Raw genomic sequence first — 21,852 nt, forward strand, 5'->3', positions numbered from 1 at the left:
GTGAACTAACTGCTGTTAGCAGAAGGTTTAGACAAATACTCAAAATGAGTGTCGGTCTAAAACCAACCATCAACCATTTACCTTCCACTTGTTTTCTCAGTAATTATTTGATCTTCACAGGAAATTAATAATTTAATGGCTGATTCATTTTCTATCAGTCAGCAGATGGAGGAATCAGGTTAGTGTGGTGATATTCGGGTCAAATCCCGTGAGTTGTCAGAGCGTAGAAGCGTGAGCACCTGTCTGGGATCCCGGTGACATCTTGTGCGGGTGTTGATCCTGTTATCTCCTCGGGCTTTCAGCTGCTTACTGCTGAGGGGATTAGTTTTCCTGCAGCAGGATCAGAGGGTCAGGCGGAGAGGCAAAAGCGTGCAGCTTCAGTACAGAATGGAGCGGAGTGGACGGGCGGAGGTGTTCGGGCTGCTGCTGCTCTGTGGGCTGGGATTTGGACCGGTGCTGGCTCAGGTCCGCCACCCTCTGCCTGTGCTGTGGATGATGCCGTTCAGCTCCGGCTCCGGGAGGGACAACCTGACAGCTGCCGTGGCCCCGGCCGTCCAACTGGCTCTGCAGGACCTGAAGAAACAACCGCCACCACTGGGAAACTACGAGCTCCAGCTCCAGCTGCTGGACTCACAGGTGAGTGTCAGACTCCGGACGGACTGTCACAAGCTCCATCAGAGACCTCAGAAGGTATCCAGTGTTCTCAGTGTGTTTAATTTGAAACGGTTGGAATTTCAGACTTTTATGTAAATGTTTAAAAAAAATCTGAAACTCAAACCTCATTAAATAAACTTCCTGTTCCTGTTTGCTCTCATTTTCCTGAGAGTTGTCCACAACCAGACTGGAGTCCACCTGGGACAAGCTAATCTGATTGGACCTGAAGTCCAGTAACTTTCTGTGTAGGCTGTGATCAGACTGCGCTGAGACCTAGATGAGGACTCAGGGGTAAAACCAGTTCTAAAGCTCTGAGTGAGACCTCAGTCACCCAGTGGTCCCTGTGACAGAACTTCAGAGATGGAGAAGCTGCAGCAGCTGCATCAGTCAGAGAGTCTGAGAGAGTTTGTCAAACAGCATTTAAAGAATCTGAGATCAGGAGGAAACAGACTCTGGACTGGACTAACTGGATATTGTGTGTGGACTGTGACCCACTGTCTTGTTTTCCCTGAAATGTCTGTAGTCCATGGTTTCTTCCTGTTTTGCAGTGCGATCCTGCTAAATCACTCCGAGCTCTGTTTGAGGCCATGTGGGCTGGACCGAAGTACCTGCTGGTGTTTGGAGGGGTGTGTCCATCTGTGACGGCGCTCATTGCCCGCTCTCTGCCTGCTCTCAGCCTGGTGCAGGTATGAAGCCAGTCCACTTCCTATGTCACAGGTCAGGAAGCGTCACTTGATGGTGTGAGTGGTTTTCTGCTGTTCCTCTATATGTGGTGGCTGGATAGAAAGTTTAGAAAGACACACACCTATACTCACTGCAGGTCAGGACAGGAACCAGGACCTGAAGTCCAGGAACTCACACAGCAGTGTGCAAAATAAAGCAGAGATGCCAGATTCAACAGCAAAACTTCACAGGTCCCAGAAATGTTCTTTGTAAGGCCTCAGTGGTGACCAGTACACCTCCTCTGATGTTCCAGATTTCATTTGCAGCCACATCCCCCAGCCTCTCCAACAGGAAGTGGTACGGGAACCTGTTCAGCACGATGCCGTCAGACCGAGCTCTGAACCAGGCCACGGTGAAGCTGCTGCAGCGCTACAAGTGGACCAGAGTCGGTGTGGTCACGCAGGAAGGACCGAGACTCTCAGAGGTGATGCTCAAACCTCACATGGGCGTTAGTGAGACCTCCTGACCTGGGTGGCTAATAAACAGGTGTCTGTACTGACATCACACCTGCTTTTCTCTGCCCAGATGAAGAAGGACCTGACGAGGCAGCTGCTGAAGGCTGATGTCCAGGTTGTTTCCACAGAAAGTGTGTCCGGCGGCTCCTGCAGCAGCCTGCTCCGGCTGAAGGTCCTGACAGAACGGCAGAGTACAGTAGATCTAAGTGCAGTAGGTCTACATGGGTTAGACCTGCAGGGCTAACTGAACTGACTGTGAACGTCACTTTGATTCACTTTGTTAATGTAGTGATGTCACATTGATCTTAAAACCAGTCATTCAGGAATCAAATCCGATGTTTTGACTTTGCAGGAACGTGACGTGCGGATCATCATCGGACAGTTTGACGAAGATTCAGGCCCTGAGGTTTTCTGCTGTGTAAGTCTGTGGTGTCATGTAGTAAAGAGTCCAGCCACCTGCAGCACAATCAATAAGTAGTTATCCTGAGGTAACTGTCTGTGTCTGACTTTGTGAAGGTCTTTCACATTTCAAACTATCTGTGGTTTCCAGTTTCTCCAGAGGTAGAAACAGCTACTGTCCCAGTACTCCTTCCATTTCCTCCAGTTATGTTGGTGGTACAGTCATCCCTCCTTCCTGTCCATTCCATGTTAGTGAATAACAGGAGCTCAGTTCTACACTGGTCTGGTCAGTCTGAGTCCGAACACAAAGCTGAGCTCGAGCTCATTTCATGTTGTGTTGACAACACTCTCAGGGAATAAGTTGTGACCGTCCCTGTTCCCCGGCTGGTGTGTCCTGTGTGTGAGCAGGCGTACAGACTGAACCTGTTCGGAGCTCGGTACCAGTGGATCGTCGTCGGTGGAGGAGCGGCTGGAAGGAGGCAGGGGTGGCAGGTGTCTGGCTGTTCGACCGATGACGTGCTAACGGCCGCAGACGGGTCCATCAGGCTGCAGATCAGACGGCTCAGCAACACAAACACACCTGGAGTCTCTGGCCGGGTCAGAAAACAGTACCTGTGTTCATCTGACAGACCAGTCCAGTCTTCGTTCTAAAAGGAGCCGTTTTTGTCAAAATTCCTTAAACTCGTTTTAAATTTTGTATGAAAAATTCAGTCAGGTGAGTTTGTTTCCTCCACCTGCTCTGTCTCTGCAGACTCCTCAGGACTACCAGGACTCCTACCTCAGACTGCTGATGCAGGAGGGGTCAGAGGTCAGCCCCCTGCACGCCTTCACCTACGACGCCGTCTGGGTCGCTGCCAAAGCTCTGAGTCAGGTGATGGAGGCGGCGAAACGCCGAGAGAAATTCAGTGTCCAGAGGAATGTGTTAGTCAGAGAGGAGGAGCTGCACAAGACGCTGCTGGAGGCCGTGAAGAGCACGCAGTTTGAGGGGGTCACGGTGAGGTCACACACACACACACACACCTGTACCACGCACACACCTGTACCACACACACACCTGTACCATACACCTGTAATACACGCACACACCTGTACCACACACACACCTGTACCATACACACACCTGTACCATACACCTGTAATACACGCACACACCTGTACCACACACACACCTGTACCACGCACACACCTGTACCATACACCTGTAATACACGCACACACCTGTACCATACACCTGTAATACACGCACACACCTGTACCATACACCTGTAATACACACACACCTGTACCACACACACACACACACCTGTACCATACACCTGTAATACACACACACACCTGTACCACACACACACACCTGTACCACGCACACACCTGTACCATACACCTGTAATACACACACACCTGTACCACACACACACACCTGTACAACACACACACCTGTACCATACACCTGTAATACACACACACCTGTACCACACACACACCTGTACCATACACCTGTAATACACGCACACACCTGTACCATACACCTGTAATACACGCACACACCTGTACCATACACCTGTAATACACACACACACCTGTACCATACACCTGTAATACACACACACCTGTACCACACACACACACCTGTACAACACACACACCTGTACCATACACCTGTAATACACACACACCTGTACCACACACACACCTGTACCATACACCTGTACCACACACACACACCTGTACCATACACCTGTACCACACACACACACCTGTACCATACACCTGTAATACACGCACACACCTGTACCATACACCTGTAATACACGCACACACCTGTACCACACACACACACCTGTACCACACACACACCTGTACCATACACCTGTAATACACACACACCTGTACCACACACACACACACCTGTACCACGCACACACCTGTACCATACACCTGTAATACACACACACCTGTACCACACACACACACCTGTACAACACACACACCTGTACCATACACCTGTAATACACACACACCTGTACCATACACACACTTGTACCACACACACACCTGTACCATACACTTGTACCACACACACACACCTGTACCACACACACACACCTGTACCATACACCTGTGACAGATTTGATGAGTACCTGACCAAAACTAGTACTAGTGGTGACATTATACTGCACCTGTACTACAATGCAAGTACTTTAGCTGGTAGTGTAACGTTAACACTGGTATTGGTATTAGTACTGTAAATGTCACAGTAGCTGATACTGTACTGTAGTACAAATCCTTCAACCTGTACTACTTTATATTGAAAACGGTGACCATACTATTCTGCAAGTGGTACTTGGATATAGTACACATGAAGTATTGTGAATCACTTTCTTCATTCTGAGTATTTCAGGGTCCAGTTTCTTTTCGAAACGGGGAGAGGATCACGTCGATCCAACTGGTCCAGGTTCAAGGTGTGAGTCACATGATCACATGTAGCTGTAAACTCATTGGTTCATATTCAGGTTGATGTGGTATGAAGCACGTGTAATATGTGTACTGTGTGTACTATGTGTATTGTGTGTGTGTGTGTGTCAGGCAGCAGGGCTGTGTCGGTGGGTGAGTTCAGTACCAGCACCCAGCAGCTCCGACTGCTGAGCCACCTGCTGCAGTTCAAAGGTCAGACATGAAGCTGAAGATCATCAATTTAAACTGTTAAACTGGACATTTTGCTCATTTTTCCAATTAGAATTAAAAAACCAACGAGTCAATAATGAGAATAAAAAGAAATCATATTGATCAAGTTGATGAGGTTGTTTGGGTCCTGCAGGTCCAGGACCAGTCAGAGACCAGTCCCTGGTCCGAGTGCAGCACCGTCATGTCAGCCTGCTCCTGTACCTCACAGCGTCATCAGCTGCAGCTGGAACCATCTTCATCACGCTGCTCCTCCTCTGCCTCAGCGTCTTCAGCCACAAGCAGCGGTACGGCGCCTGCAGAGACTGAGAAACTGTCTTTAGACCCGTTGAGTCCCTCGGGTCTCTGGGCAGCTGCCGTGGCCTCAGAAGCACTGGGCTATAAACCGTATGTGATAATTGACGGTGATTTTAAACTTGGCAGACAAATCAGTGCAGGTGTCAAATGCAGCTTCTTCCAGCCAAGGCCTTCCTGTCCTGCCTTCATTTCATCCCAACTTGTTGATTGTGATGCGTTATGCACTGGAATCAGCTGATCCAGCTGTTGGTCCAGCTGTGCTGTGGTCATCACAAACCAGGCTTGGGTCAGATGATGTGTCACGCCGCTCATCGTGGTGTTTGATCGTTTCCTCTCCATCTGCCTCTAGGCTGACGTGGAGCGGTGGAGCCCGGGACGAGCTGCTCCTGCTGGGCATCCTGCTCTCCTCCTCCTCAGTCCTGGTCTCCGGTCTGGATGCAGCCGCGCCGTCCGAGTGGGTGTGTGAGGTCCTCTGCTCTGTGAGTCCAGCCGGCCGCTTGGTTCTGTCGTTGACGATTGTATTTTGACAGTTTTGCTGCCTGTAGTGCAGAGTCGTGCTTTGGTGAAGGGCCTGATTCTGTATCGATCCTCTGTTCAGTCCATACGGGCTTTGACAGGTGACCTTGGATGTGCTGGACTCTGTGTTATCATTGGGTTTAGTCCTGCTGCGCGTTTTGCTCCCGCAGGTTCGGTTGTGGACTCTGTCAGCGGGACACACTGTGGGTTTCTCTGTGCTGTTCACCAGGACGTGGAGCGTTTATTCACTCTGCAGCAAACAGAAGGTAAATCAGCTCCTGAATCAGGCGACTAAAACGGCTCAAACATCAACTGGGTTGTAGATGGTGCTGAGGTGTGTGTGTGTGTGTATGTGTGTGTGTGTGTGTCTGTGTGTGTGTGTGTGTGTGTGTGTATGTGTGTGTGTGTCTGTGTGTGTGTGTGTGTGTGTGTGTGTGTGTGTGTGTGTGTGTGTGTGTGTGTGGCCAGCAGCCTGCAGCCTGTGTGCTGATCTGGATCTTCCTCCTGGATGTGTTTGTTTTAACCTCCTGGCAACTCCTGGACCCCCTCAGACGGGTGGTTACACAGCACAGCTCCGAGGTAATAACCTGCATGACTTAAGCCTTCACAAAAGCAACGTGAACAGAGCTACAAGTAAGTGGGGCTGATGGGAAATGTAGTCCTAACTAAGAGTCCCACCAGTGTTCATCAGGTGTGGTACCTGTTGTAGACTTTGCATACATGTCATGAAATCATGTCGGAGCTACAGTTAAACGTTTTTCTGTTTTCTCCAGAGTGACCCTGCTGATCAGGACGTCATCATCAGGCCGTACTCTGAGCACTGCAGCAGCGTTAACATGGAGCTGTGGGTCACTGCTGTCTGTGGCTACAAAGGACCTCTGCTGGTCAGTGCTGACCCACGGACACTGCAGCTTTCTGTTGTCAGTCCTGAGGCTCATCAAAGCCCAGAACACTGAGCACCTAAATCTGACAGGACTTCAGTCTGGAGTTTAGCTTCAGACTGGAGTTTAGCTTCAGCCTGGAGTTTAGCTTCAGCCTGGAGTTTAACTTCAATCATGGAGTTTAGCTTCAGTCTGGAGTTTAACTTCAATCATGGAGTTTAACTTCAATCATGGAGTTTAGCTTCAGCCTGGAGTTTAGCTTCAGCCTGGAGTTTAGCTTCAGCCTGGAGTTTAGCTTCAGCCTGGAGTTTAGCTTCAGACTGGAGTTTAGCTTCAGACTGGAGTTTAGCTTCAGCCTGGAGTTTAGCTTCAGTCTGGAGTTTAGCTTCAGACTGGAGTTTAGCTTCAGTCTGGAGTTTAGCTTCAGACTGGAGTTTCGCTTCAGTCTGGAGTTTAACTGTAGTTTGGAGTTTAGCTTTAGCACTGAGGTCCAGGTCATCAGCAGCTCAAATCAATATTTAGTCTTTTTCTGCAGGGTCTCGGATGTTTCCTGGCCTGGAACATCAGGTGTGTTCAGGTAGAGCTCCGACAACTGACTCTCAGCATGTTCGCTGTGGCCGTGTTCAGCATGTTGGGAGTGTCGGGATCACTGCTGACGTCCCACAATCCTCCTGTTCAGTTCTGTGTGAGCAGCATCCTCATCCTCTGCTGTAACGTCTTCATCCTGATCTGGCAGTTCGGACCAAAGGTCAGTGTGACGCTCCCTGCTCCACTTTGTTCTTCAGCCCAGCTTTTAATCCTCTGAGAACTCGTTGGCAGCGTGATTTGTCAGGTGTAAAATGTGTTTGTAGTTCTGCTGCGTGTGGGCGAGCGGCGGGGACAGGAAGCAGCCGTCACAGCTGCAGGGGGAAGAGTCGGAGGACGATGAAGACCAGCTGAGACGGTTAAACCAGCAGCTGAGGAGTCAAACTGCACAGGTGGAGTACTAGACTCTATTCCACCTGAGCTGGTCCTGCTGGTGGCGTTAGGGGTCAGCAAAAGCAAATGTGAGTTCTGTTGGCGAAAGGTCTTTGACTGCTGGTGGTCTTCTCTGCAGCTGGACGTAGATATAGAAACCATCACCATGCAGCTGTCGGAGGCGTCGGAGTCCGAGACGACAGCAAACCGCGGTAAACACACACTTCACATGATACAGACACACAGGGACCACAAAACAGAACATTACTCACTACAGTGTGACAAGACGAAACACAGGAAGATCTGAACGTTGAGGTCTCATGTTCCACCAAACAGACCAGACACGATGTTTTAACGGATCAGAGCAAAGACCCTCGTCCTAAAGCTGCACTGACACACTGAGCTCAGGCTGATTCCTCAGTTATTAGTCACCAGTGTTTTCTCTCAGCAGCTGGACCCAGACGTGTGACCTCGACTCACGAAGCTCAGGTCTGGGCTGAGGACGGAGACTCAGGGAGGAAACGTTCCGGTTCAGACCACATCAACTCCCCTGAGCTGTGAGTACACGGCAACCAGTGAATTTTACTGCAGTACAGAAGTACCATCATTCAAATGTACTTGAAGTATCAAAAGTTAAAGTAGTCATTGTGCAGAATGGCCCATGAGCTGAGGTTAACTACCTTATATACTTCTAATTTGAAGTACTTTATGTACCGCTGGGTAGCTGACGTTAACTACCTTATGTACTTCTAATTTGAAGTACTTTATGTACCGCTGGGTAGCTGACGTTAACTACCTTATGTACTTCTAATTTGAAGTACTTTATATACCGCTGGGTAGCTGACGTTAACTACCTTATGTACTTCTAATTTGAAGTACTTTATATACCGCTGGGTAGCTGACGTTAACTACCTTATATACTTCTACTCAGCTTTGACAGAAGAACACATCAGTGAGGACACGTTATATTTTTATATTAGCTCAGATTTTTTCCTCGTGTTTAACCAGTGACGTTGGTGATGACCCTGTTTTCTGTGAGTTAGTTGGTCGGTGTGTAATTTTACTGTTATCTTCTGTTATTTTCTGTCAGCGTACGGCGGCGTCTGTCCGTGCAGCTTCCTATCCTCCATCATTCTTACCTGCCCGCCATCGGTGGCGTCAGCTCCAGCAGCTCCAGTCTGCTGGGCATCAGGGAGGCCTTCGTTCACCACGACAGTTACCCTTCCAGCTGAGGGCGTGCAGCTGCAGCCACATGACTCCTGAACCGATCAGGTGGCAGCTTCACCTCCACCTGTGGCCACCTCCATAACCACACAATTCTGTGCAAAGGTTATAGGCACTAAAACTTAAGTGAGGATTCTTTAAACCAGATCAGGATCTGCTGCCCCCCTTCGTCCCTCTCAGCCCACCTGCACACAGTTTGTCCTGATGCTCTGCAGGTAGGTTGTCCTCAGGTCGTCTCAGTGTCTCTGTCTCTTCACGTGATCCCAGACTGACTCCATGACGCTGAGGTCAGGGCTCTGCTGCTCGACTCCTGCTCTGAACCCAGCTCTTTAGGACTCTGTTGCAGGTCTGGGCTCAGGGTCAGGCTGCAGGCTCAGTCTGGAACCATCAGACCCCTCCTGATGGAGGAGAATCCATAGGAACATGTACATAAGAATAAATAGAGCTTCAGATTAATGTAACACTGATGATTTAAACCCCCCAGTATAGAAAATGGACGGATGTTCCACATTTATCCCTCGTTAACGTTGTTGGGAGGAGATGACCAGAGATCATGTTTGGAATATTACAAGGACATGCAAAGAGAAGCTGCTCTCTGTTTTCTGTTTTTGCACAACATCAATACTGTGAGTTGTGAAATCCAGTCAAAGACCGGCTGCAGTTTGACCCAGTCACCTGTGAAACAGAGCAGGACGTTCACCTTTCACTTTTCCAAAGTCCGACAATGTGTCGTATGTTGAGTGTGTTCTTTTTTGATTTTACTGTAGTGAAGTGATGAAATGAGGTCGGCTAACATTAGCCTGGTCCTACCTGGCCAGGTAAGGTTCTTAGAGTGAAATGTCTTTATTATTTATTCTAAGTGTCTTAATCTTCAGCCTTTGAACAAGCAACAAATAAAAGTCACATGTTCTGCAAAGAGAAGTTTCTCTCGCTCTCTTCATCTCAGCATTTGGCCGAATATGTGAATGAACATGTGAATGAACATGTTCTCACCATGAACAGACAAGATCATTAGATGATGTTCCAGACAGTATCTGCTGCTCCGTCACTTGGTTTTCCAGGCGACCAGTTGCTGAGGAGGCTGCTGATGCACCTGCACTTAAATATCCTTCTCAAAGAGCTATGGAAATGCATTGTGGGAAAAATATGTGAAGACCTTTCATTTCTCAGATACAGTTCAGTCTTCTCTTCCTGCCTGAAATCGTTCTCTGGTTCCACTGGTCTGAGACCTTTCTGTCTTCTTGGAAGCGGTTCTGCCCAGAATGTCCTGCTGGTGTGATGAAATGAGCTGTTTACCATCTCCGGTGGGCAAACAGCTGCAGCCTGCCAGGTGGCAAACACTGACACTAACTGGGGCAGGTGAAGCAGAGCCAGGTCTATAAAAGCACCTGGACGTGTCCCCGAGCTGGGACTTGGACAAACACGCGTCCTGAGAACCGAACCAGCTCAGATCCACCATGTGTTCGCTCAACATGCTCCTCGGTGTCGTGACTCTGGCTCTGCTGGCCGTTGCTGTGGAGTCGTCCTCTAGCAGTACGTCAGTCAGTTTGGTGGTTCTGTGGTGGAGCAGGTTCAAATAAAAAGAACTCGTCTTCTGCTCTGACAGGTGGTTACGACAACTACAATTACGACCTGTCGGGACCAGAACTGACCAGACTCTACAACTCTCCAGTGTTCCATGCTGAGAGGATGAAGAGGCCACTGAATGGATTTTCAACGTGGTTGGGGCCAATCAGCCACTCTGGAGTCCGGTGAGTCCACACACACACACACACTGAACTGATGGTTTTTAGATGTAAAGCCCTGAACCAAACCCTCTAAGTGGTTCTGCACTTTTGTTCCAAAGCTTTAATGTTTGTGACGAACAGGTTTTATTAAAGTAGATTTTCAGTCTCTTGGTGTGAAAGGAGCTGGTTTTATTCTAACAGAGTCCAGACTCACAATCAGATAGTTTGGTGTGTCAGATTTTGGACTTTTACAGAAATTACTCAGCTCCCTGCCAGCCCTAAATAGACCAGTGTAGGAATCAAATGAAACACCTTTACCAGCCTCAGATTGTTTCCCAGAGTGACGCTGGCGGACGGCTCTAAGTGGCTCATCCATAAAGGAGATGGATACGGACACTCCTCTCAGACGGTGGTGACGAACGCCCGACACATGAGCTCGGCATGGACGGTAAGAATAGAAACCAGGAGTCACGCAGTTCAAACGTGTCCTAGAAAAAGTACACAAACATTAGTTCCCACAGTGTGAACAGACCAAAGCAGATCATGTCTGATGGAAAACATCAGGACCAGCATCAGTGCATTTCCTGAGGAAAAAGGAAAACTTCTGAAATGTGTTTGAGTTCTGATTAGTGACCAATTGTTAAAACATGAAAGAAAAACCACATTCAATAAGCACAGGTGCTTCTGGACTCAAAGTCCATTAGTATCATTCACATTCACAGGATTTATCTTCTGAACCCTCCTCTGCTCTGTGGTTTGTCTCTGCAGACCGTCAGCTCCACGGAGTTCCACGGGAGGAAGACAGTCTCTGACTTAGTGAGGGCTGGAGGTCCCATGTACCACTGGCTCACGGACAACTGTCACGTGGGCTCTCGTCAAATGATGAAACCGTAACCTGTTTCCTGCAGTTTAACCCTAACCCTCCTCTGCTGAACACAATAAAGGTGAAGGTCTCAGGTGGTGACACCAGAGGGCTCCACAGTCTGTTAGACATGTGTTTTATTTCCAGACTCACCAATACGACACTTATCAGCAGTATATAAAGTACTTCAAATTAGAAGTATATAAGGTAGTTAACGTCAGCTACCCAGCGGTATATAAAGTACTTCAAATTAGAAGTATATAAGGTAGTTAACGTCAGCTACCCAGCAGTATATAAAGTACTTCAAATTAGAAGTATATAAGGTAGTTAACGTCAGCTACCCAGCGGTATATAAAGTACTTCAAATTAGAAGTATATAAGGTAGTTAACGTCAGATACCCAGCGGTATATAAAGTACTTCAAATTAGAAGTATATAAGGTAGTTAACGTCAGCTACCCAGCGGTATATAAAGTACTTCAAATTAGAAGTACATAAGGTAGTTAACGTCAGCTACCCAGCGGTATATAAAGTACTTCAAATTAGAAGTATATAAGGTAGTTAACATCAGCTACCCAGCAGTATATAAAGTACTTCAAATTAGAAGTATATAGGGTAGTTAACGTCAGATACCCAGCGGTATATAAAGTACTTCAAATTAGAAGTATATAGGGTAGTTAACGTCAGCTACCCGGCGGTATATAAAGTACTTCAAATTAGAAGTATATAAGGTAGTTAACGTCAGGTACCCAGCAGTATATAAAGTACTTCAAATTAGAAGTATATAAGGTAGTTAACGTCAGCTACCCAGCAGTCTATAAAGTACTTCAAATTAGAAGTATATAAGGTAGTTAACGTCAGCTACCCAGCAGTATATAAAGTACTTCAAATTAGAAGTATATAAGGTAGTTAACGTCAGCTACCCAGCAGTATATAAAGTACTTCAAATTAGAAATATATAAGGTAGTTAACGTCAGCTACCCAGCAGTATATAAAGTACTTCAAATTAGAAGTATATAAGGTAGTTAACATCAGCTCCAACATTAAAGTGATCAACACAATAATCATCAATAATTAGAATCCAATAATATCAGATCCATTCATGTGAAATGGGCCATCCTGCACAATGAGTACTTTCACTTTGGATACTTCAAGTACATCTGGAAGATGGTACTTTTACTGCAGTAACAGTTTGAATTCAGGACATTTACTTATAACAGAGGATTTTTACTCTGTGGTATTTCTACTGTTACTGCAGTAATGGGGATCAGTTTCATATTTACTGTAATATCACAGTAAAATATTAAAACTCTCTTCAGGGTCAGTCCTGGGGTTCTGTGTTTTCTTAGTGATAGAGGTTAAATGTTTATTACAGCTGATGTTCTCTGATGAGGTTCTGTTCTGTAAACAGTAGGTTCTGTGCTGGAGATTTGTTGCTGTTTGTTCCTGTGTTCAGCACTAACCTAATAAATTCCACCCGCTGTGTTGTGGTGGACGTGGAAACCTCAGAGACTAATGAAACCAAGATCCATGAAAATAGGACCAGAGGGAACTTTTATTTCGGTCAAACTGGGTCAGTCTTGATCCTACTTCAGTTTTAGTTCTTTTGAATTTGCTGCTCTGACCTTCTGATGATTCATGTTCCAGTCAAAGATCATTTCCCTGACTCTGCCTCGTGTCTGTTTTGTGCTGAGTGACAGTTTCGACACGATGCTCGTCCTGTTCTTCCTGTTTGTTCTTGGGTTTCTGTTGTGACGTTACGCTGCATCCACGTCTGATCCGAGTGTTTCTGCACAGGAACAGTGTAATCAGCTGGACGACAGAGATTATATCACCACACGATGAGCAAAGATTACGCAATTCACAAAGTCTCTGCTCCTGTGAAGGGGTCACAGGATTAGAAGTATCTAAGTTAGTGTGTTAAAGTACACTCACGCTGCTGAGAAGCTTTAATCATTAGAATATATCGCAGTACTATTGTTGTAGTGATATTATTACTAATAATCTGAATAATATTTGTCTGAAAGGCAGAAATAGAGAACTTGTTTTCCTGTGCAAAAGGAGCTGCAGGTGATGGTTCTGCAGAAAAGAAAAGTTGACATTTCGTTTCTCAGATCTCAGTCTTGATTTTCAGCAGCAACTTCCTGCAGCCGCAGTTTGACCTTCAGTGTTTGAGTTGAGCTCTGACTGAAGTGAAAACTCATTGTGCTGCAGATTCTGGCTGAACACCCACACTGGGACCAGGACCAGGAGGGGCCTCGTGTTCCCCCTGTTCACACCACATCACATAACGAGGAAGGCCAGGCTCCTGCGTCAGGGGCTCATGTGGTTTCTGCACGGTTGGTCAGCAGCAACGCAGCACAACAAAAGCCTGAGGTCCCAGATTCATTAACAGCCTCATCATCGGGTCTGACTCTGACGTTTTACAGCTTCTTGAAAGTCTTCATGCAGAAACACAGGGACTGAGCTGTAGTTACAAACAACTCGGACCCAGATCTGGTTCAGACTCCAGACTCATTTTTCAAACCAAAGCTTTCACACAACTTTATTTTCTTTATTCTCTTAGATTCTCTTAGATCTACGACATGTGCAGAGGAGGGACACGTTAAAACAACAACAACATGGATTGGACTGATCGGACTGTTCTGACGGCGCTCACACACCGTGGCAGATCTGATGTGAGAACATCTGGATTGGTCTGTTCACACTGACTGATGGGAAATGTTTCACCCTCCAACTTGTGTTTCAGGCTCATGTGCAACAAAACAAAGTTCAGCAGGAGACGTGACTAAACACATTTTCTGAAACTCAAACTGTGACGCACACAAACGGTCGTGTTTGTATATGTTTTAATTCGAATTTGACAAAATGGCTGCTCACAGTGCAGAGTATGAATGAGCTCAGGCACCGGCGTCTTTCAGTGAACCCACAAACCTTTTACCCGAGTCTGTGGGAATCAGACGTCGTTGAGCAAAGACGAAACATCAGCAGCAAATGAAATGACTCTTTAAATAAACACCAGCCTCTTTAGTTTGAACTGGACCCTAAATGTCCTGAACTACAGGGCTCAGTCTTCAGTTTCACAAACAGTCACTTACTCAACACACTGTTAACTTTTTTAAATGTGGAAAATGAAATGATTGGATTCTGCAAAGATGCAACTCTCCCTCTGATGCTTGGTGTTTGAATCACACTGACACTATTTCAAATATCTTCCTGTACGGCGTCTGCTCACACAGGACGAACTAGCTGGACTTTTCTGGTTCTTTTCATGACGAGCCTGTGAAGAAGCTGATGTTCAGTCGCTGCCCAGCGACAAAACAAACCACCTGGGAGTTTGGCTTTCATATCCTGTTTTCTTCGTCGCTCTTCCTCTTGCTGTAAACTCCCTCTCCTTCTTCTTCTTCCCTTTTTCTCGCCTCAGTGGTCCAGGATTGGGGGTGGGAGTGCGTGTCCTGTGCAGAGCAGTGGTCGTGGTGTTTTCCCCTCTCAGTGAAAGTGAAAGTTCAGACTTTCCTCTCGTGCTTTGTGCTGCAGATGACGGAAATAACAGCAACTCAGTCTGTCAGTCCTCCAATCTTTCAGCTGATGTTGGGCAGAGCTTCGTAGCTCTTCTTCTTCTTCTGTGATCGCAGCAGAGGCGTCTGAGTGTCCGCGTCCCGAGAAAAACAGGTCCTGCCGGCTTGACGCAGACGTGCATGAGTCCAGCCGTACACCAGACAGTTGAGGAAACCCTGAGAGGCCGAGGTGAAGGCCTGAGGACAGAAGACGGGAAAAGGTCACGTCATCAATTTGATTTCATCTCCTCCAATAATAAACACAAACAAATGATGCCAAACAACCACAGAGACAAAAACAACAAAGAGACAAAAACAACAAAGAGACAAAAACAACAAAGAGACAAAAACAACAAACAGACAAAAACAACAAACAGACAAAAACAACAAACAGACAAAAACAACAAAGAGACAAAAACAACAAAGAGACAAAAACAACAAAGAGACAAAAACAACAAAGAGACAAAAACAACGAAGAGACAAAAACAACAAACAGACAAAAACAATAAACAGACAAAAACAACAAAGAGACAAAAACAACAAAGAGACAAAAACATAAAGAGACAAAAACATAAAGAGACAAAAACAATAAACAGACAAAAACAACAAAGAGACAAAAACAACAAAGAGACAAAAACAACAAAGAGACAAAAACAACAAAGAGACAAAAACAACAAAGAAACAAAAACAACAAAGAGACAAAAACATAAATAGACAAAAACAACAAACAGACAGAAACATAAAGAGACAAAAACAACAAACAGACAGAAACATAAAGAGACAAAAACAACAAAGAGACAAAAACAACAAAGAGACAAAAACAACAAAGAGACAAAAACAACAAAGAGACAAAAACAACAAAGAGACAAAAACAACAAAGAGACAAAAACAACAAAGAGACAAAAACAACAAAGAGACAAAAACAACAAAGAAACAAAAACATAAAGAGACAAAAACATAAAGAGACAAAAACAACAAACAGACAAAAACAACAAAGAGACAAAAACAACAAAGAGACAAAAACAACAAAGAGACAAAAACAACAAAGAGACAAAAACAACAAAGAGACAAAAACAACAAAGAAACAAAAACATAAAGAGACAAAAACATAAATAGACAAAAACAACAAACAGACAGAAACATAAAGAGACAAAAACAACAAACAGACAGAAACATAAAGAGACAAAAAAAACAACAAACAGACAGAAACAACAAAGAGACAAAAACAAACACAAAAGAAAACAGTCCTTCCATATCATAAACATTAAAAACCAGTTTGCCCGGTTTGAGGCCGTGGCCCTGCAGCTGACTGACCTGGGATATGTAGAGGATGACCCCGGCCTCGCCCTGACACGCTGACGGCTTCACCACCCGCAGCAACGCCAGACCCACAGCTGAGGAGACAACACACAAACAGCTGATGGTCAGGTGACCTCTGCTGCGTCCACCACTGAGTCTCCATCACAAAGTCACTTAAACCAACCTGGGCCCCAGCACAGGACGAAGACCAGAGGGTACAGGACCATCCGTCGGTCCAACACACGGAAGGAGGCCCGCTGCTGGTTGCCAAGATAACCGCCTGACGTCACGGCCCGCCTGTAAATGCGGCAGGCTTTTACCACGAGCACCTGGTGCAGGATGGGAGAATTCTTTAATTTGTGTTGTTTATTTGACAGAAACGGTGACATGTTCAGGACGCGTATCTGAAGCTCAGTCTCACCAAAGGACTCACATTGGGTCCACATGGGGCCTTCTTCCTTCTGGATGTGTTAGCATCTAAAGCTAACCTGTTGGTTTGGTAGCATTAGCCACCTAGCATGGTCCTGATTGGACCTTTGGACTGAATGGCTCTAATGTGGATTTGGGAGGAAGTGGAGCTTTGGGTAACGTTAGTGCTTTGGGTCACATTAGCAGGAACCAGAGCGTCTACTGGACTGACACATTTACTCCTCAGTCAGCTAACGCTAGCTTTGGACTGGACACTTTGTCCCAAACAGGCATCTGTAGTTCACATCGCAGCTTCAGGAAGTAGGACGGGATGGGAGGGGCGAAGAGCGGGGAGGCGGGGCTTATGGTGGGAATTAGTTTTAGAGCTGAGGAGCCATGAGAAGGAGCAGCTTTAATGATGTCTCCTACCATCTGTTTCCAGAGCAGAACTACAAAATTCACTGAGCAGACACACCTGAGTGTTTTCATGTAAACTCACTGTGGTGCTGAGGAGTGTGAAGATGAAGGTGGCGAGGAAGATGGCGATGCTGTAGGTGTGCAGCAGGCTGCAGGCTCTGATTGGCTGCTGGGATTCGGGGGTCAGGTACAGTGCTCCGGTGTGCATCAGCAGACACCTGGTGTGATATGGTGCACGGTGAGGGTCAAAACACACAAGAATTGAATTCAAACATCAGAACAATGCTGCTGTTTTCATTTAGCTTCTGCTTCAACTTCATGAAATCATCTGGTCTGCATGACCTGCTGACTTTGAAGGTAAAGACAAAGAGCAGCTGCACCAGCACAAGTTTGAAGTTTGGAGGTTTCTGTTATGGGAACAGTTCAGGTTCACCTGTAGGGCTCACTGAAGTTGACTTGACACTGGCTGATGTTCCCCTGGACAAAAACAGGCGTCATCAGCAGCACAGGGATCAGACTGTAAACACAGAAGGACATTAAATCCCAGCTAATGTGCCCCCCCCCCCCCCCCCCCCCCCCCCCCCCCAGGATCCAGACAGACTGAAGAAACGTGAAGATCTTGCTGCTGTCTTACTGAACGCACCCTGAGAGCAGAGCGGTGATCTTTCCAGCTGTGCTCACTCTGTTGGAAAACTGGGGAATAAAACACAGACAAGACAGATTCAAATCAACAGCTACATGTGCTGTAAAACCTGCAGGATGTGGGCTGGAGCTGCGGGTACCTGTACAGGGAATCCATCGAGGCAGCTGTAGAACTTCTCTCTGACTCCTCGGTACAGGTCCCACATGTAGTTGAGTGTGTAGAAGAAGGAGGCCATGTACAGAATCTGGAAGTACAGAACCAGAGTGTAGTTGGTAAAGCCTGGGGTCCTGTTTGGTGCTTGTCTCACTGCAGTTACTGTCTGAACAAGCTGCCATAGTGGTTTTGTGGTCTGGGTTCCTGGTTTTTCACTGAATAACTGAGTTTAAATCGCTGATGGTTCTTATTAATAAACAACATCTTTGTGTTTGCAGATGGTTGATTGATTAATTGCTGATCACATGACACCTTCACTTCCTGCTTTGGGAACCTCCCTGCAGCATTTTGAGTGTCCTTGAATCAGCTGTTAGTCCCTAAAGTTGTCTTTCGTCATTTAACACAAATGAGACGTTAAATCGTCTCTGTCACTGAGTTTCCAGCAGGAAATGAACTTTTCTTCTTTTGTCCATTGGAAACAGGTTGAAGTGATCCCATGGTTGACTGACACAGCTGTCCTCCAATCCCTGAAAAGGTGGGAGGGACCTGGGTACAGGTTTGGACGATCATGGCCTGGCAGTTCCTGTGAGACCACCAGCTCTCCCCGTGCCCCCGGTCTGGAAGGTTTCCTTTGAGAATGGAGATGTGAGTAAGGCTCCTGTTGTTTCTGGGCTCAGAGCAGTTTGTGAAGCCCTGACACGCTGACATGTGCTTCTCTTTGGTGGTTGTGCAGTAGTGGCCTGGGACTGGGCCCTGGATTAGGGTTGGGCACTTTGGTTTGTTGTAGTAAAACAATTACGCAGAATTTTCAGTTGCATTTCTCAGGAGGAAGTTGACATTTCCAGTTGTTAACTGTCTCTGGAGGATACGAGACCAGGTTCATGTGAAGGTTCTTTGTTTGAAGGAAACAACTAAAGTTTCCCCAAAAACCCAGTGTGAACATACAAAGCAGCTTTTGTCTGTGCTGCTGCAGCGCCTGTCTGACTTCTGCTGTCCTGGTTTCACATGTTGTGTTTTTGGTTTTTAAATATCGAATATTGGAGACACAAAGGACAAGGAGGTTTCAGAGTGTGTCCATTCAAACGTGAACCGCCTTAATGTGAAATGTGCAGTACAATGAAACTTGAGTCTCGTAGATGTGCAGTAACAGCCAAAACTGGAAGCGAAGGTCCAGAAAGCAGCAGGAACAAATCAGCTTAGTTTTCAGCTCCGAGAAATAAACTCAGGACCAGAGAAACTTCCATGCAGGAATTTCTGATATGAAATTAAATGTCTAGTTCGAACTAGAAAATATTGTGCTTCTATCAAACTCCATCATATGAAGTGAAGACCTGATTGAACAGGAGAGTCGTGACTTCAGTCGTGACTTTTTGGTTCCTACTGGAGACTAAAGCCTTTAAAAACACCTTTAACTTCCTAATTCAGCTGCCAAACAACAGGTCAACGCTTGGGGACTATTTTCAGCAGCGGATGAATCCACATTTGCTGAGCAGTGAGTGTTGGTGGCAGCAGCAGCAGGTCGAAGGTGCATCAGGTGTGTTACCTGTTCCACAGTGTGCAGGTTGTAGCAGTGCGTGTTCAGGCTGCTGCAGTGTTTGGAGAAGAGAACGGCTCCGATCAGCCAGCAGAGCGCGAGCAGCATGTCGGACACGCTGAGCAGTAACAGCGGCTGCAGCTGCAAAACACACCAACAAACAGCAGAGTCGTCTTTCACACTGAACTGGTCTAACAGGTTTGCAACTTCAAGTTGGTGCAGACATGATGTGAAACATTAGAGGATGTTTAAATAAAGTCAGTGGAGACAACAGACACGGCTGGTGTGTGGACAGTTTTCTGATCATGATGATCTGATCTAGAACCCCGTGGTGCTGTCTCTGCTCCTAACCCCTGTAACCCCTGTAAGCTGTGACGGACTCGGCTGCTCTTGGCAGAAACGTGTCCAACAAAAAGCAAACTGAATGATCAGCTGACCTCGGGAGTCCGGCAGAGTCTCTGGAGCATCACACAGACGATGATGGAGCCGGAGCCCAGAACGCTGCAGAAATAACCAGAGTGCTGTTAGAAAACATCATAGCTTCTCCTAATACTCAGTGAATTATCAGTAATGGTGATGGTTCATGTGCAGCTACAGTGAAAATGTTCTGAGCTGCTCCTGAAATATCCAAGCTCTGTGAGAACGAGACGTGACGGATAAAAGAGCCGTAATCAGATTATTTCCTGGTGACTGGGACTTTTTTCTTCTGCTGTGTGAGCGCCGTGACCTTTGACCTGTCGGCTCCTTTCCACAGCCAGTGAGCCAGAGATGACAGTTGAATGTAGTGAAACATCATCAGAGTGAAAACCTGAATGTGAGTCATAGCCTGACTGTGTCTGTGGACAGAGACCTGCTGTGTTTCCGTCGCTGTGACCAGAAACCGTTTTCTTTGACAGGCCCTGACTGATCTAGTATTGGCCCTGTGGTTCAGGAGCTGCAGCTGTTTGTGTTTGTTGCTTGAGTGTCTGTGCAGTGGAAGGTTGGTGTAGAAACCTGAGCAGGGCCATGAGCAGCTGGATCCATCTGACTGCTTCATACACCTGCAGACAGGAAACGTCGGATCAGTCGAACAGCACCTTTACATCATCGACGCCACGTTATCATACTGGAGTCATGTTGAACTGACTTAACCATAAACACAACAACACGGTATATAAAGTACTTCAAATTAGAAGTATATAAGGTAGTTAATGTCAGCTACCCAGCGGTATATAAAGTACTTCAAATTAGAAGTATATAAGGTAGTTAACGTCAGCTACCCAGCAGTATATAAAGTACTTCAAATTAGAAGTATATAAGGTAGTTAACGTCAGCTACCCAGTGGTCTATAAAGTACTTCAAATTAGAAGTATATAAGGTAGTTAACGTCAGCTACCCAGCGGTATATAAAGTACTTCAGGTTAGAAGTATATAAGGTAGTTAACATCAGCTACCCAGCAGTATATAAAGTACTTCAAATTAGAAGTATATAAGGTAGTTAACGTCAGCTACCCAGCGGTATATAAAGTACTTCTTATATAACATGAGCTCAGGAAACATCCTGCCATAATTCAGTATCTGGTCTGGTGGCACCGACCAATCAAACGTCCAAACCTGGAGGTCTAAAGTCACATGTGGGGTTTTGGACTGAGGCGGTTTCTGCAGCTGCTGTTTGAACCTGTTATTATGAGACTTTGCTGCCTGAATAAAAGCAGATGTGCATCAGCATGAGGAGTGAAAGTGTTAAAAATAAACATGAACCAACATGTGGGCGAGACACAAAAGCCCCACAGAGACTGAGCTGAACCTGATGCTCAGACCTCCAGCCTGAAGCTGCAGAAACGATCACTGATCAGACGATAAAGCAAAAGTCACACATTTAAAATATTGTTGTTGTTTTGGCTTTTTGTTCATTTGGTCAAAATGAATTTTGACTGTTATCATTGTGTCTCCCTGAGCTCACTGGTTCCCTCATATTTACTTTACTCTGTGGGGAACATTTATTAATTCTGCACTAACAGGATCAGAACAAATGTCACTGATGCTTTATTCATTAATGGCAGGTTCAAAAGACCTGAATTATATATGTCACACACACACATATATGTAGAAGTATATATATATATATATATATATATGTGTGTGTGTGTGTGTGTGTGTGTGTGTGTGTGTGTACGTGTATATAGACACATAATCTGCCCATGGACCCGCTGCTGCCTCCTGGATCTCTAATAACAACAATAAAAACAACAGCAGAGTGAAATAGATGCAGTGATAAGAGTCTAAAGTCCGACCTGGGTCCAGTCCAGGGCTCTGGTCGTGTTCGTCTCGGTGCTGTTGGGGAAACCCTCCGGCAGCGTGTGAACGGCCCCCATGTTGGAAACTGTCCGATCAGCTCAGCAGGAAAACGACGCTGAGAGTCGGAAGAAGCTGCGGCAGCTTTTATCCTGTAGCGCACAGGCGGGACGCGCTCAACCCCCAAACCCA

At 46.3% G+C, this 21,852-nt stretch overlaps 2 protein-coding genes across 3 annotated transcripts; one reads left to right on the forward strand and one right to left on the reverse strand.

Annotated features, from left to right (window-relative positions):
* The first annotated feature begins 171 nt into the window (after positions 1-171).
* LOC113136453 (gamma-aminobutyric acid type B receptor subunit 2-like) lies at positions 172-9,503 on the forward strand. Its single transcript, XM_026317296.1, has 19 exons — positions 172-636; positions 1,203-1,340; positions 1,631-1,801; positions 1,903-2,004; positions 2,185-2,250; positions 2,640-2,828; positions 2,983-3,225; positions 4,633-4,693; positions 4,818-4,898; positions 5,050-5,200; positions 5,560-5,689; positions 5,897-5,992; positions 6,195-6,305; positions 6,500-6,610; positions 7,143-7,355; positions 7,459-7,584; positions 7,704-7,776; positions 8,016-8,121; positions 8,655-9,503. The coding sequence occupies exons 1-19, from the start codon at positions 388-390 to the stop codon at positions 8,794-8,796; spliced, it is 2,559 nt and encodes an 852-aa protein (XP_026173081.1). The 5' UTR covers positions 172-387; the 3' UTR covers positions 8,797-9,503.
* A 4,704-nt stretch (positions 9,504-14,207) lies between these two features.
* Positions 14,208-21,782, reverse strand: tmem116 (transmembrane protein 116). Of its 2 annotated transcripts, none has more exons than XM_026317917.1 (11): positions 21,660-21,782; positions 20,380-20,426; positions 19,824-19,887; positions 19,396-19,527; positions 17,839-17,943; positions 17,700-17,749; positions 17,490-17,573; positions 17,139-17,274; positions 16,416-16,528; positions 16,247-16,326; positions 14,208-15,130 (listed from the first exon to the last, which is right to left on the reverse strand). In XM_026317917.1, exons 1-11 carry the CDS (start codon positions 21,738-21,740, stop codon positions 14,865-14,867), a joined length of 1,158 nt encoding a protein of 385 aa, XP_026173702.1. In that variant the 5' UTR covers positions 21,741-21,782; the 3' UTR covers positions 14,208-14,864. The 2 variants fall into 2 exon arrangements, with proteins under 2 accessions (XP_026173702.1, XP_026173703.1); XM_026317918.1 differs by having other exon boundaries at positions 16,416-16,560.
* Between the last annotated feature and the right edge of the window lie 70 nt (positions 21,783-21,852).

The sequence above is a fragment of the Mastacembelus armatus genome, chromosome 16 (genome assembly GCF_900324485.2).
Source record: "Mastacembelus armatus chromosome 16, fMasArm1.2, whole genome shotgun sequence".
Lineage (NCBI taxonomy): Eukaryota > Metazoa > Chordata > Actinopteri > Synbranchiformes > Mastacembelidae > Mastacembelus > Mastacembelus armatus.

Coding starts and splice junctions, on each gene's coding strand:
- LOC113136453 (XM_026317296.1), top strand. CDS start 388: ATGGAGCGGAGTGGACGGGCGGAGGTGTTCGGGCTGCTGCTGCTCTGT. Junction 5,993..6,194: donor CACTCTGCAGCAAACAGAAG/GTAAATCAGCTC, acceptor GTGTGTGGCCAG/CAGCCTGCAGCCTGTGTGCT. Junction 6,306..6,499: donor TTACACAGCACAGCTCCGAG/GTAATAACCTGC, acceptor TGTTTTCTCCAG/AGTGACCCTGCTGATCAGGA.
- tmem116 (XM_026317917.1), bottom strand. CDS start 21,740: ATGGGGGCCGTTCACACGCTGCCGGAGGGTTTCCCCAACAGCACCGAG. Junction 17,574..17,699: donor ATCACCGCTCTGCTCTCAGG/GTGCGTTCAGTA, acceptor CTGTGTTTACAG/TCTGATCCCTGTGCTGCTGA. Junction 16,327..16,415: donor CGTCCTGTGCTGGGGCCCAG/GTTGGTTTAAGT, acceptor TTGTCTCCTCAG/CTGTGGGTCTGGCGTTGCTG.